The sequence below is a fragment of the Mustela lutreola genome, chromosome 13, assembly GCF_030435805.1.
Source record: "Mustela lutreola isolate mMusLut2 chromosome 13, mMusLut2.pri, whole genome shotgun sequence".
NCBI classification, from domain to species: domain Eukaryota; kingdom Metazoa; phylum Chordata; class Mammalia; order Carnivora; family Mustelidae; genus Mustela; species Mustela lutreola.
This window is the reverse complement of record NC_081302.1, coordinates 76,181,771-76,196,950: the sequence shown is the minus strand read 5'-3', so window position 1 is coordinate 76,196,950 and position 15,180 is coordinate 76,181,771. Positions and strand designations below refer to the sequence as shown.

The following is a 15,180-nucleotide window of genomic DNA, read 5'->3' as shown; positions in this document are numbered from 1 at the left end:
TTCCTTTATAGTTATAAAAAGTGGAGCCACCCTTTCATGGAAAACAGAGTCCAGAACTCAACCTCAGAGATAATTTACTATGGGTCTATGCGACGGACCTAAGAAGACATGAACAGCCGATCTAAACTTATATGACAGCAACAGTTAGAACTAGACTTTTAGAATCAGGGGACCTGATTATCAGGCCATCAGGTCTGGTGTCCCATCTAATGCAAACCTATCTTTGCCTAGCAGTCCTTTCCCTCTACCTCCTCCTGAATCACTCCTTCCTCAGGCTAGCGGTCCACAAGAAGGCAAAAAAAAAAAAAAAAAAAAAAAAAAAAAAGCAAGAAAAGCAACAAGGGCAAGGGCAGAGGATGACAATAAAATGTATAATTCAAGGTTCTATGAATTTTCCGACATGAATGAAGAAGAGCATCACATTTACTGAAATATCAAAATCCCCCTCCTCTTCTCCAGTCGCAGCACATAATGCAGTGGAGACCGTGGAGAGCACATTTCCATTCTTTAAATCCTACTTAGAAAGCGTCATCATTTTTCAGGAGAGGTAGAGCTGATAATATAAGGGAAATGGGGATAGCATCTTAGAAGCCAAGGAATTTCAAGTTTTTAAATATTATGAAGTCCTCACTTGAAGTTTCTCACGTTCTGCTCCTTTGTTCAAGAAAAATGTGTAATACCAAATATTGGTAAAGATGTGAGGGTCTGGAACTCCCAAAAGCTGCCAGAGGGAATGTAAATTGGTAGGGCCACTTTGGAAAACTGACAGTTTCTACCAAAACTGAATCTATGCCTTTCCCTGTGATCTGGGGATTCTACGGGTGGGTAGCACCGTAGGAAAAATGAGTGTTTGTGTCCACCAGAAACCTGTAAAACAATGTTCACAGCAGTGTCATCCCTAATTAAACAAAATTGGAAATAACTTAAATGTTCTTCAACAACAGACTGCATAAATTGTATAGTATATTGATATTTTAGGAATAGTACTCAGCAGTTTAAAAAACAAAAACAAAACAACAACGTTACTGAGACCAAGGCTGAATCTCCTAATCACAAAGTTGAGTGAAAGTAGCTAGACATCAAAAAGCACATAGGATGATTGGATTTACATAAAGCCTAAAAACAGGCAAAGGGAGGGTATTGAAAGTCTGAATGGTGGTTACCTTTGGGGGGATATTGACTGAGAGGGGGTGGGGCTAGGATTGTTTACTATCTATATTCAAGGTTCTGTGGGTACCTACACCTATAAAAACCAATGGAATTGTACTGTTAAGACGGGTGCATATTTGCTGTATGCAAATTATACCTCATTTAGAAAAATCTGGAAAGAGATGTGAAATTTCTGAGATTGTTCCTAAATATAAAGGAATTCAGTGCAGCTTAAAAATAGTTGCAAGTACGAATCTTTGTAAGCCTCTGTGTGCTATTGAAAAATTCGCTTACTACTTAATGTCGTACGTAACAGAGAGCCAGCTTTTTGTATTAATAGACTGGAAAGCATATTGTAGGATACATCTGAAATGTACATATTTACCAATTAGCAAAGATAAATGTTTAAGAAATGCAAAAGGTCTGTTTTCCCACTCTTCTACCCCTTATGTTACATTTCTTAATCTCTAATTCTGAATTATTTTTAACAAAAGCTATTGGAAATAATTCCTGCACGTCTATGTGCCACAAGGATTTCAAGTTAGAATGCTCGAAATTTTGGAGCTGGCGAAAACACAGTCGGATACCCTCACTGGATGGAGACCGAGGGGGACAGCGGGGCGGGGGCGGTGAGTGCCAGTCCCAAGGTTGCAGGACTAGACAGAGACCCAAGGCTCCCGGGCTCCTCAGGCTCCCACAAATGTCTCCTTCACCCTAAATTCAAACCAACCCTCTTATCTTTCCGAATCGATGAGCTGGATCTAAAGGGGATTCTCTCTCTCTCTCTCTCACTGCCGACCATGCCATCCAGGAGATTATTTGGGAACAGTCAGCTGAGTCCTTGAAAACCCCCTTGGGGTTTAATGCCAGGATAAAAATCGAGTAGAGTTAGAAAGGGCAGCTAGTATTCTCATAGGTAAATCCTGTTTGCATAACATTTCCAAAGTAGCTATTCGTTGATGCCACCGAAATGCGGCGGGGGTGGGGGGTCATTACTCGGGATGAGTAGCTCTGGGGAAGAACGCGGGCGCCTTTCCCCCCTCAGAGTTCACTCCGTAAATCAAAACCTCAAAAGACGAGTCCAAGACGCCACCCGGTCTCCGGGGTCGGTCCAGGTGCGGTCCGGAGCCACCTGGGGCCACCCTTGGGGCCGCGGCCTCGGGCGGACGGCCCAGCACCCGGCGCGGGAGACCGAGCGGGCGGCGGCGCGGCGCGGGGAGGTGGGGGTGGGCAGGCGGCTGGCGCGGCCCCGACTCCGGCCCCGGCCCTGGCCCCCGGCAGCGCGTCGGGAGGCCGCCCGCGGAGTCTGGGCCGCCGTTCGGGACGCGGGCCGAGCCGGAGCGGCGGCTTTAGAAAAGAGGCAGGACGACATGGGGTGGGCAGGCAGAGGCCGCGGGCAAGTTCGGGGCGAGCCGGGAGGGCGCGAAAGAGGGGAGGGGCGCGGGAGCGAGGGAAGAGCGAGCGCGGGGAGGAGCGAGGCGGCGGGGACCGAGAGGCGCGCGCCCGGGTCCACAGTGCGGGGTGGGGGCGAGGGCCGCGCCGGGGGCTGCGGGGGCGGCGAGCGGGCGTGCGGGGCCTTACCGAGCAGCGGCAGCCGGCCGCCACGGCGTGCCCACGCCGGCATGGCCTCCGGAGCCCGGGGTCCCCAGGCCGCACCGGCCCAGCCCTGCGATGCCGCCCAGAGCGGCGCGCCCCGCGCTGCAGGTGGCTCGCTTAAGGATGCGCGTCACCGACCGCAAATTCCCTCGGACTGGTGCAAAGTGGAAGGGGGGAGGATCCCTCTCCCCACCGGCAGAGGCCGAGGCGGGAGCCGAGAGGTTGGGCCGAGCCGGGAAGCGGGTGCCTGGCGCAGCGCTGCGGCCGAGCCCACGTGCCCGCCGTGGTCCGCAGCCCGCGCGCTCCGCGGCGCCCGGGGCTCCCCGATTGTGGCGGGGGAGATCGGGCGCCGTTCCGCTGGGGAAGTGGTCGGAGCTCCGTGGCTGTGGCTGAGGGGAGGGGACGCGGCAAGGGATCTGCCTTGACCCCGGGAGTCCCTGATCCCTCCCGTTTGGAGCCCGGAGTTGGGAACAGCAGAAAGCCAAAAACCGTCCCCCTCGCGCGCGGGGGTCTTTGAGGTCCCGGGATGGCAGCGAAATCCGCACCACACACCCGCAGCCCTGGGTGGCGCGCGGAAGAGCGGAGGGTCGCATTTCGAGGTCGGTGGATCCTAATTAACGGACTGATTTTCTTTGTCTCCCCCTCCATCTCCAGGGATGCTCAGGACCCGTTCAGTAGTGGCAATGAGGAAGGCAGGCTAGGTTTCAATGTCAACCGAGGCACGTAGGGAGGCTAAAAACCAGCCATGGAAACAAAAGCAAAATACACAGAGTACATCCTAGAGGATGGCTTGAATTATCCATTCCATAATTCTTGTTCTTCATCGAATATATACCTCCAGTTGAAAATTATTTTCTTTGCAGTAAGTTGAAGATTGGAAAGCCCTGGATGCTAGTTCTGGGGCTTTCCTTAACTAGCCCCTTGACCTCACAAGCTGCTTGCCCTCTCAGAGTCCCAGCTTACTCATCTGTAGATTAGTGAAGTGGGCCAAATGGTTTACAGGTGAATCCCAATTCTAGGAATGCCGTGCCTTCAATTACGTAAATAATTTTCTAAAGAAGCATGATAATTGGCAGTGTTCATCCTTGGCCATAAATCCTTTCCCTCAGCTGTACTCTATAGCACCATAATTTTTACCCCATAGGGTATGACGGAAACAAGTGTCTACCGTGGTGCCGCCACTGTGGAAAACAGTATGGCAGTTTCTCAAAAAAGTAAAAATAGAATTACTGTGTGATCCAGCAGTTCCACTTCTGGGTATATACTCAAAAGAACTGAAAGAAGGTCATGAAGACATATTTGTACACCCACTTTCATAGCAGCATTAGTCATAATAGCCAAAAGGTAGAGGCGACCCACATATCCATCTACAGATGAATGGACCAACAGATGTGGTATATATGTACAATGAGCTATTATTCAGACTTTAGAAAAAATAGGAAATTCTAATATGTGCTGCAACATGGTTGAACTTTGAGGACATGCTAAGTGAACTAAGCCAGTCACAAAAAGACAAACGCTGCATGATTCTACTTGTATGAGGTACCTAGAGACGTCAAATTCATAGAGACAGAAAGTAGAATGCTGATTGCCATGGGTGGGAGGGAAGGGAATGGAGAGTTGGTGTTTAATGGGTACAGAGTTTCAGTTTTGCAAGATGAAAAGCATTCTGGAGATTGGTTGCACAACCATCTGCATGTATGTAAGGCTACTGAACTGTACATTTAAAAATGACTAAAATAGCAAATATCATCTCGGTGGATTTTATCACAATTAATAGTTTCCAAAAAATAGTAAGCATCTACTTTGGGTCCAACAAAGAGCTAGAGGAAGAGGCATGAGTTAAGTGAGGCATGAAGAGATAAAAGCAATGACGTAGGCTAGTAACGAGAAAAAAATGGGCTGTGATCCTCCTTTCAAGATCAAACACATTACCTTTTATTTATAGCTTGATTACCACAAGCTTTCAAAGAAACTGAGTGTTGCAAGTCTGTAGAATATCAGCTTGGGAGGAAAAAGGTTCAAGAACACAAAATCATGAAGATATGATGTTTTGTCAAAGAATCTTGGGCACAAGGCAAAAATCTCTACTAGAAGTCGTAAGAGGGAAGGATATTAGTCAAATAACAAATGAGTGAAATAGGGAAAGACAAATACCATATGATTTCACTCATCCGTGGAATTTAAGAAACAAAACAAGCAAAGAGACAAACAAAACCAGACTCCTAAATATAGAGAGAAAACTGGTAGTCCCCAGAGGGGAGGTGGGGGGAAGGATGAATGAAATATATAAAGGGGATAAAAAGCACTCTTTCCCAGTAAGCACTGAGCAATGTATAGAATTGTTGAATTACTCTATTGTACACCTGAAACTAATATAACACTGTATGTTCGTTATACTTTTAAAAATGTGCTCAAGAGTTGAAATTTAATAAAAAAAAATAATTTCTATGCCTTCAGAAAAAAGAAGAGAAGAGAAATTAGGAATGGCTTCTACACACACTTGATTTTCCCTGGAAATTGGTGGAGAAAAATAATTCCAGGAAGAGCACATTTTATGGACTGAAATATTTTGAGGTATGAAATATAGGCTAACCTTTGGGAAGTGAGATAATACCTATCATTCTTCGAAGTGTGCCAAGAGTTATGTCTCATATGGGACCTAATTTAGTTCTCATAACATCACTCTGAGAAGTTAGCCCTACATTATCTAGAACCTTAGACCACACAGCTAGTTATGCATGCCAACTGTGAAATTTTCATTCCAGATCTCCCAATATAAAGAAGCTCCTACAGGGGCAAGAAATTAAAAGGAGGAATGAGATTAAAGAATCAGTCAAAAGAGAGATGAGTACATTTATTTCTGGGTTGAATGGAGGGACTTGCATTTGCTCTACAAAGGACATAGTTCGTGTAGATGCTTAGCACCGTTATGCTTAGTGCTACATAGCTAGAAGTGGCCATTAAATTACACAAACATATTCCTCTCCCTCTTCAGAAATCATGGTATATTTTCAATAACAACCTATAGGTAAAGTGCTTTCATATCATTTTTAAAATACAAAGCTTTACACTTTCCTGAAAATAAGGGACAAGCAGAAGAAATATTTGAGTAGGATTCTTGTGAATCCAGTTGAAATATCAACCAGAGAGTATAATTTTACACATTTTTTAAAATTTTACTTATGTGTTTACTTTTTAGTAATCTTTACACCCAGCATGGGGCTTGACCCCAGGATCTCACGATCAAGAGTCACAGCTCTTCTGACTGAGCCAGCCAGGAGCCCTAATTTTATACATTTCTATTAACAGCAAACTTGAACCTACATCTCGGCAAAACTAACAATACCAAGCATCAACAAGAATTCAGAGCAATGGGTAGCTCTCATCTATTGCTAGTGGGAGTCTAAACTGGTATAAACACTTTGGAAAGTAATTTGACATAACTTACTAAGTTGAACGTGTGCATACCCTACACCCAAGTTTCAACCCAGTATATATAAACAAATGCATATACTTTGGAGAAATTCTACACACATGCACCAGGACACATACACAAAAATGTTCATAGCATTATTGTTGGTGATGTCAAAAAATTGGGACCCATCTAAATATCCACTATGAAAGAATAAACTCATATATTCACATAATGAAATACTATATAATGGTGAAAATGAATGAACCACCGATACTTGAAACAACATGGATGAATCTCATGAGGTGGGGGATGGTTAAGCAATTCATGGAATGATAGACCCAAAGGCAAAACCAAACAATAATCTTTTTAGGAATATATTCATAAAGGGCTTAAAGAAAGAGAAGGAATAATCACAAAAATCAGGATAGTGCTTAACTGTAGAATGGGGTGGGAAGAGAAGGATTAAATTGAAGATTTCATTCGAGAAGGCAGGCTGGCTATTTCTGAGGACCTAGCAATACTCTTATTTTAACCTCTGCAGTGGATGCTGGGTGTCTGTTTTATTATTTTTTTAGCTATGCAACTATTTTTATACACTGCTGCAGGTATTATGTATTTCACAATAAAAGGAAATTTAAAAGGAATATTGATTGACACGACACTTCTACCTATGAAGTAGTCTTATCCAAACAAGTAAAAACCATTGAATCTGATTGAGATCCTAGGTCCAGCTACCAATGAGTAGGAAATACAAGAGATAGTGGGACATGACAAATAATGACACAAGGATACAATCAGAAAATCCCAGACCCTAGCAAACTTTATAGAGCAAGTAACTTATTTTCTTCAGTAAAAATTGGTAAGGAAAAAAAGAGTCGGAGAGAACCTATAGATGAAAAGAAAACTAGCAGCTATATCAAGCAATGGCAATGTACAATGTAAGGCTTTCCTTTCAAGCAAACTGAAAATGTGAAGTAGTCAAGAAAATGTGACCGTGATTTTATCTTTGATATTATTGTTTTAAAAAGCTTATATATCATAAAATTGTTACATATTTTAAAAATAGTTCTACCTTTCTAGAAGCTCATATGAAATCTTTACAGATAAAAGGCAGAGCTTGAGAGAGGAATAGAGAATGACAGCTAATGAATACAGAGTTTCTTTTGGGGAGGATGAAAATGTTCTAAAATTAGACTATGGTGATGGTTGCACAATTCTGTAAATATACTAAAAACTACTTTCGTGTGAAAGAGGTGAACTATAGGGCAGATCAATTTGATCTCAATACAGCTGTGAAAAATGATATAAAGTCTGAGATGTTCTTCAAAATCATTTGATGTGGGAAGGTTTGAGTGGGGAAATAAAAATTGACCATGTGTGACTAATATTGAATCCCAGCGATACTTAAATAAGCCCATTATATTTTTCTTAGAAATTTTCTGTAATAGATTTGGCAGGGAAAAAGATTTTGAAATAATGGTGTAGTTAAGTCACCCCGAATGTGTGGAAGACAACTGTCCTCCCTTCGATATCACCAGCTGCTCCTTATTGTCATAACCCACCTGAATTAGAATGAAAGATTCCACCCAACCCTGGAAACTCTCTTCAAGACACAAACTCAGTGGCACACAGGTGAACCACAAAACTCCCACTGAAGGATTGTGTGGTAACTGGCAGTTCTGTGTGTAGGAGGAGTTCAAAACAAGCATTTCCTTAGAATTTTTGGCAGCAGATAATGTATTGGTTGGTTAAGTCTACTGTAACATATGACAAAATGAGTGACTTAAACAAGAGAGATTTATTGTTTCACCGTTCCGGAGGCTAGAAAGATGGAGGTGAGGTAAGGGTTGGTTTCTTCAGAGATCTGTGTGGGAGAATCTGTCCCATGCCTCACTCCAAGCTTCTGGTGGTTTGCTGGCCATCCTTGGCGTGCTTCGGCATCTGCTACATTGCCCCGGTTCTCTGTCTTCATCTTCATGTGGCATTCTCCCTGTGTGTATGTGCCTATCTCTCTATCTATGTGTCTCAAATTTCCCCTCTCTTATGAGCATACCAGTCATACTGGAGTAAGGACCACTTAATGAGCACACTGTAACCTGAGTACCTATGGAAAGACCCTATCTCCATATAAGGTCATGATCTAAAGTACAGAGATTAAGGACTCCAAAATAACACTTTTAGGGACGAGGGGGAGGCGCAATTCCACCCATAACACATAGGTTTCAAGATCGGTACCTAGAAATTAATCCACATGATTCTTCTATAGCTTAGTTATTAACTGCAGGTAGATTGTAATTTAATATTTTGCTTTTACAAAGAAATAGAACATGAGTTACTTTTAACTTGTTGTTGTTTTTTTAAAAGATTTTATTTATTTATTTGACAGAGAGAGATCACAAGCAGGCAGAGAGGCAGGCAGAGAGAGAGGAGGAAGCAGGCTCCCTGCTGAGCAGAGAGACTGATGCAGGGCTGGATCCCAAGACTCTGATATCATGACCTGAGCCGAAGGCAGTGGCTTAACCCACTGAACCACCCAGACACCCCCTTTTAACTTGTTTTAACACAAAAATGAGAGCCATTAAAAATTTTGCCTCTAAAAAACTTCCATTAGAAAGGAAACAAAATGGGCACCTGGGTGGCTCAGTTGGTTGAGCATCCAGCTCTTGGTTTTGGCTGGGGTCATGATCTCAGGGTTGTAGGATCAAGCCCTGCCATCAGGCTTTCATGCTTACCAGGGAGCCTGCTTGAGATTCTCTCTCTCTGTCTGTCTCTCCCCACCTTTTCCCCTCATGCTCGCCCTCTGAATAAATAAATAAATAAATAATAAAATCTGGGGGGAAAAAGTATACAAAATAGTGCAAACATGTATTAGATTTTTAGCGATTTTATATATATATCCCAAATGCCTGGAAGGCAAAATGCAAACTAGTGATCTCTGACTTGTGGCTTTTTGGAGTGCTATGGAACTGGTTCCTCCAGTTAGAAATCCGAGGCTCAGGGGTGCCTGGCTGGCTCACGTGGTAGAAAGACATACACACAAACAGGGAGAGCATGCGACTCTTGATCTCAGGGTGGTGTGTTTGGGCCCCACACTGGGTGTGACATTACTTAAAAATAAAATCTTTAGGGGCACCTGGGTGGCTCAGTCAGTTGGATATCTGCCTTTGGCTCAGGTCATGATCCCAGGGTCCTGAGATGGAGCCCTGTGTCAGGTTTCTGCTCAGTGGGGAGTCTGCTTCTCTCTCTCCCTCTACCTGCTGCTCCCCCTGCTTGTGCTCTCTGTCTCTCTCGGTGTTGTCAAATAAATAAAATCTTTAAAAATAAATAAAGAAATAAAATAAAATATTTAAAACAAACAAACAAACAAAAGAAATCCAAGGCATAGCTCTGTTAGGTGGCACACCTAAGGTCTTTCACCTAGTGTGAGGCTACTGGGATTCAGACTGGCTCGCAACCCTCATCCTGCTTTTAACCATCATGTCTCAGTATAACTGCCAAACACTGTACTAAGCACTTTATAACTGTGATCTTATTTAATTCTAATAACAATCTGATAGTTCATTATTCCTACTCTAAAGATGTCTATTAAGAGGGTAAACTGAAAAAAAAAAAAAAAAAAGAGGGTAAACTGAAGCAGGGAGAGATGGAGGATTCCAGGGGCCAAAGGAAGGAGTTCATGAAAAGAAAACAAGAATTGAAGATGGTTGCATCCAATGTAATGACTCGTTGGCCCATCTCAGAGGGTCAAACGACAACTAAGCATGCTAAGACTCAAACAATATATAATCAACAAATCATTTACATCCTACAAGCAGAGAAGGTATCTTTTTTTGGACATCTTTGGCACGGGAGAAATCTTGATCATATACCAGGTTACATAAATCAGTCTCAAAAGCAAACATTACATTCTCTTATCACTCTACAGTGAAGCCAAAAAAATTCGTAATTCTGATTCTAAAATCTTGGAAGTTTATAAACACTCTGTTAAGCAATATTGGGTTCAAGGAGAACAGCATGATTCAATTACCAGCATCATATAAAATAATGGAACTAAAAACAAAATGGAGGGGAAGGAGTAGAGCTATAGCAAGTCAAAAAAGTGATCAGCAACGAGCTAGTTAACATACTTCAGACAGTTGGAATAGAGAAGAGTGGGTCTGGGAAAGGGGAACTTGGGTCCATTTGCATTTCAAGGAAATGTATATCACATTTCAAGGAAAATCACCAAGGACTCTACTATCTTGGTGTGCAGGAAAGGAGAAAGGACTTTGAAGAACCACAGTCCTCAGGAGCAAGGGATATAAGGACATTCGATTCATTCAATTGGTGGGGAGGGTAGGACAGCATCCTCTCCTAGGGAGCCAGAGGAAGGGGACTTCAGGAAGGGTGAAACTAGGTATGTCAGGCCAGATTGGTCCAAAGCCAATTTTTAGGGATTGAAAAATAATTGGCTTTTCTTGCCCACAAGGCTGGTAAAGCATAGAAGGGCCGTTTTGTTGGGGCCTATAAGTCCCCTACAGAAAAGCGCAGAAAGTACTGATCCAAAAAAAGAATCAAGAAGACAAATAACAAGTGTGGGGAACATGTAGAGAAATTAGAACCTTCACACACTCCTGGTAGGCATTTAATATGGTACAGCTGCTCTGGGAAATATTCTAACAGTTTCTCACAGGGTTAAACATTACAGTTACTTTATGCCCCAGCGATTTCAACATAGGTCTGTACCCAAGAGAAATGAGAACATGTGTCCACACAAAAACTCATACATGAATGTTCTTAGCAACTTCATTCATAGCCAACAAGTGGAAACAACCCAAATGCCCACCAACTGATAAATAGAAAAACAAAATGTGATGCATCTGTACAATCGAAGGTTACTTGGCCATGAAAACAAGAGGTAGATACTACAATATGGTACCTTAAAAACATTATGCTAACTGAAAGAAGCCAGTCATAAAAGACTATGTACCATATGATTCCCTTTATAAGAAATGTCCAGAATAGACAAAATTAGTACAGACAGAAAGTAGAGTAGTGGTTTCCCAGAGCTGGAAGAAGCAGGGTTGCAAAGGAGGGGTGACTGCTAATGGGTCTGAGGTTTCTTCTTGGAGTCATAAAATTTTCTTCACGTAGATTGTGGTGATGGTTGCCCAACTCTGTGAATACACTATAACCACTGAATTATACATTTTAAATGAGTGACTTTCGTGGTCTGTGATTTATATCTCAATAAATAAATAAATATATATATATATATTTTTTTTAAAGATTTTATTTATTTACTTGACAGAGAGAGATGACAAGCAGGCAGAGAGACAGGCAGAGAGAGAGGAGGAAGCAGACTCTCTGCAGAGCAGAGAGCCCGATGCGGGGCTAGATCCCAGGACCCTGAGACCATGAACTGAGCCGAAGGCAGTGGCTTAACCCACTGAGCCACCCAGGCGCCCCAATAAATATATTTTTTTAAACAAAAAAAAAAAAAAGGAAGAAAGAAACTGAGAATTATAAGCTTGCCAAGAGTCAGCAGCAGAAATAACCGTGTATTTAAGAAAGGAATAGTTTTATTTAGGACCTAAGCGAACTACGGAAACTACCCCAGGCATCTCCAGCATCCTCAGAAAGTGGGGATGGGGTGGGACTGAGAGCTGTCCTAGGGCCAGTTACACTTCCAAGAAAACAGTGACAAACAAACTGATCTAGTATTTTTGCAGAGTTCCTGTGGCCTTTGTTTCTTTACTTCTCTTGTAGCTTCTTAAATGAAAATACTTAAAAATATTAAAATGCATTTGTTTCTCGTGACAAGATAAGAAAAGTAGAATTGGTAACATTTTCTGTTGCTCAGGAAACCTGGCTGGTGAGTGGAGAGAGCAGGTAGGGATGGAAGACAGCAAACCATCTTAGGGCCTGTGGAGGATTCCAAATAGAGCAGCCCAGCTCGGACCAAGAAGCTGATGGGAAGAAAAGCTGTAGGTTTCACATTCTTCCTACACAAACCTGTTCCTATAGAGTCTGCGTGACGCTCCTTGACCTTAGGGGAATTTTGGGGTTTGTCTTTGTGTACTTCTTACCACTCCCATGCACATCTGTGAAGTCTCGTGTTTTATCCCTCTAGACTTCTGTTAAGCTGTAGGCAGCTAATCTGCTAATATCTTATTAACTACAACCATCATCCTCCCACCTCTCGGATCATACCTTCTCAATCTTTGCAGGTCTGCCTTCTCTTTCCCATCCCCAAATGCTGGTGTTCCCCTGAACTGAGGCCCCTCTCTTCTCTCCTCCACTCCAGGCTTCCTAGTGATTTTTCTACTCCCAGCACCACCTCAACACCGAAGATTCCAAGGTCTGTATCTTCAGTTTATACCCCTCTCACCAACCACATTTTCAAAAAAACCAAAATGGGCTCCTCCTGAAAGACACTATCCCAGTCACTATTCATCCTTTTACTAACCTCTTCTTTTAAATCTCCACGTTCAACTCATCATCAGGTCTAGATTGGGATATATAGCCTAGATATCTTTTTTAAATGTTCCTTCTGTCCTTTCTATTCTCCACTGCCATTAGTCTTCACAATGATCTTGCTTAGATGATCACAGTCACCCCACAACAACCATCACTGTCTCCATCTCATTGAGAGTCTCTAAAACACAATAGGATCATAACACTTTGTTTCAGTAAAGCCTGAATGACATCGCATGCCATTCTATAAAAACTAGAATATTGGTGCAGCCTTAGAACACTCCCTTAAAAAATATTAATCAATTACAAAGTGGAAAAAATGACTCCAGGAACCTAGCATGTGCCAGCCCAACCAGGTGATCAAGGTTAACATCACCCACAGGATGGGTCAACATGGAATGTCTCTTGTAGGGATGCTTGAAGAAGAACACAGTGTTATTTCTGTGGTATTCCTTCTAAGAATGCCTTACCAGAGTCTGGATGAGGAGACATGAGACAGACTAAAATTGAGGGTTATTCTAAGTAATGAAAGGCCTGTACTCTTAACTGTCAAGGACACAAAAGACTGAGGAATTGTTCCACAACTGAAGAGTCTGCAGAAATAAACAACAAAATGTAGCCCATATTCCTGAATGGGATCCTGGACCAGAAAGGGAAAGAGACATTGTTGTAGACAATATTTGAATGACATCTTGAACTGTGTACTAATGTTGATTTCCTGATTTGGAGGGTTTGTTTCCTAGTTAGAGAGGAGAGTGACTTTGCATGAGGGAAATGGAAATCAGAGATTTTAGGGCCATGCCTCTTTCTATATGCATATAGAAAGAGAGCCTGAATACAAGAGAATAAATGCAATAAATATTGACTGGAGAATCTAGATGAAGGAAATACAGAAATTCCTTTTACTGGTTAGAAAATTTTTCAATAAATTTGAAATTATTTCTAAGTAAATTATTTTTTGAAGGCAGTTTCTTGCCTTCCATGTCTGCTTTTTCTTTCCCCTGAGCTTTTTCTTTCCTCTGAGCTGGAATGTGGACATGACTGTCAGCCCATTTTGATGATGCAGATGGGACCACATCCTAGGGTCTGGTAGAGCAACAGTATGGAAGGCATTTAGGGCTCAAATGAGCAACCCTGAAAGTCTGGGCTACCTACATACCTCTAGACAGCTATTTGAGAGAAATAAACTTTGATTGTGTTTAATCTACTGTATCTTGGGGTGTCTTTGTAATAACAGCTTAGCCTGTACTCAGCCTATTTTTATTCCCACTACTCCTCCATAGGTACCCGAAGTTAGAGTCATAGTGAACAGGAATTCCAAACTCACCACCTTCTCCCTGGTTTCCATGTCTTGAAACTTGATACTGTTTCTGTCTTGAGTGACCCCCTCCCCCTTCTCACCATTTTCCCTGCCCCTTCCAGCCTGCCTTCTAGATTTGTTCTGGACCACTCTGTCAGTCCCTGACTGCACCCCAGCTGTGAGCTAGTTATATCTTCTTCCTTTCTCATGACTGTATATTGCACTATATGCTTGTCCCATACTTACCCACAACCCACCTAAACCCCTTTTATTCACATGGGTGTCCCTAGACTCTAGCACAGTCACCAGCATACAGTATACTCTCATACGTCATTAGATATTTGTTGCATGACTTGTTGAATTTTTTGACCGATTTCTAAGCTATCTTTTAATACAGAAATGTTCAAACATACACAAAAGTCAAGTTAACAATGTAAATGATACACATTTCCATCACTCAGTTTCAGCAACTATGATCATCTTGCTGGTGCTGGGAATGGATAAAGTTCAAAGGTGAAACATTTGGACATAATGCTTTAACTAAAAAAAGTTTACTTCAACAGGGAGAATTTCAGTCACTGTGGCAAACTGGCAAGGAGATATTTTAGAGTAGATTGGTGTTTCCGGGATAGGAAGTCTTCAGATCAGTATGCATTTTCAAGTGGAGAGGCAAGAAGAGAAATGAAAAGTATTCTTCATTCCCTCTTTCAAGCAACACTTATTAAATGCCTTCTAGGTGCTAGACACTGGGGTTACCTAGGTGAGGAAGACAATTCCTACATTTAAAGAGGCACACACACAAAATAAAATAAAATAATAAAGAGGCATGCAATCCTTTTCTTTTTTAAAGATTTTATTTATTTATTTATTTATTTAAGAGAGAGCGAGCAAGCATGGGGTGGGGGAGGGGCACAGGTAGAAGGAGAAGCAGATTCCCTACTAAGCAGGGAACCTAATGTGGATGCAGGGTTCAACCTCAACACCCGGAGATCAGGACCTGAGCCTAAGATAGATGTTTAACCAACCGAGCCACCAAGGTGCCCCAAGAGGCATGCAATCTAATAAGAATTGATAGTCACATAAAAAAATACTTGTGGCAGAGCGCCTGGCTAGCTCAGTGGGTAGTGTGTGCAATTCTTGATCTGGGTGTTGTAAGCTCGAGCCCCACCTTGGGTGTACAGATTACTTAAAAATTGTATTTAAAAACACAACCAAAAACACTCTCACCAAAGTGTGATTAGGGTTTTGATAGAAACTTGTG

General features: G+C 42.4%; 1 protein-coding gene across 2 annotated transcripts in view; it reads right to left on the bottom strand.

Moving 5' to 3' along the window:
- The window catches only part of FLT3 (fms related receptor tyrosine kinase 3), a 75,340-nt gene extending 72,344 nt beyond the window's left edge, over window positions 1-2,996 (bottom strand). The window contains exon 1 of one of the 2 annotated variants that reach the window (XM_059144302.1): window positions 2,731-2,996. In XM_059144302.1, the coding sequence (XP_059000285.1) occupies window positions 2,731-2,773 (43 nt within the window). In that variant the 5' untranslated portion in view covers window positions 2,774-2,996. The remainder of the gene's footprint in view (window positions 1-2,730) is intronic. The other variant, XM_059144303.1, reaches the window with a different exon arrangement.
- Between the last annotated feature and the right edge of the window lie 12,184 nt (window positions 2,997-15,180).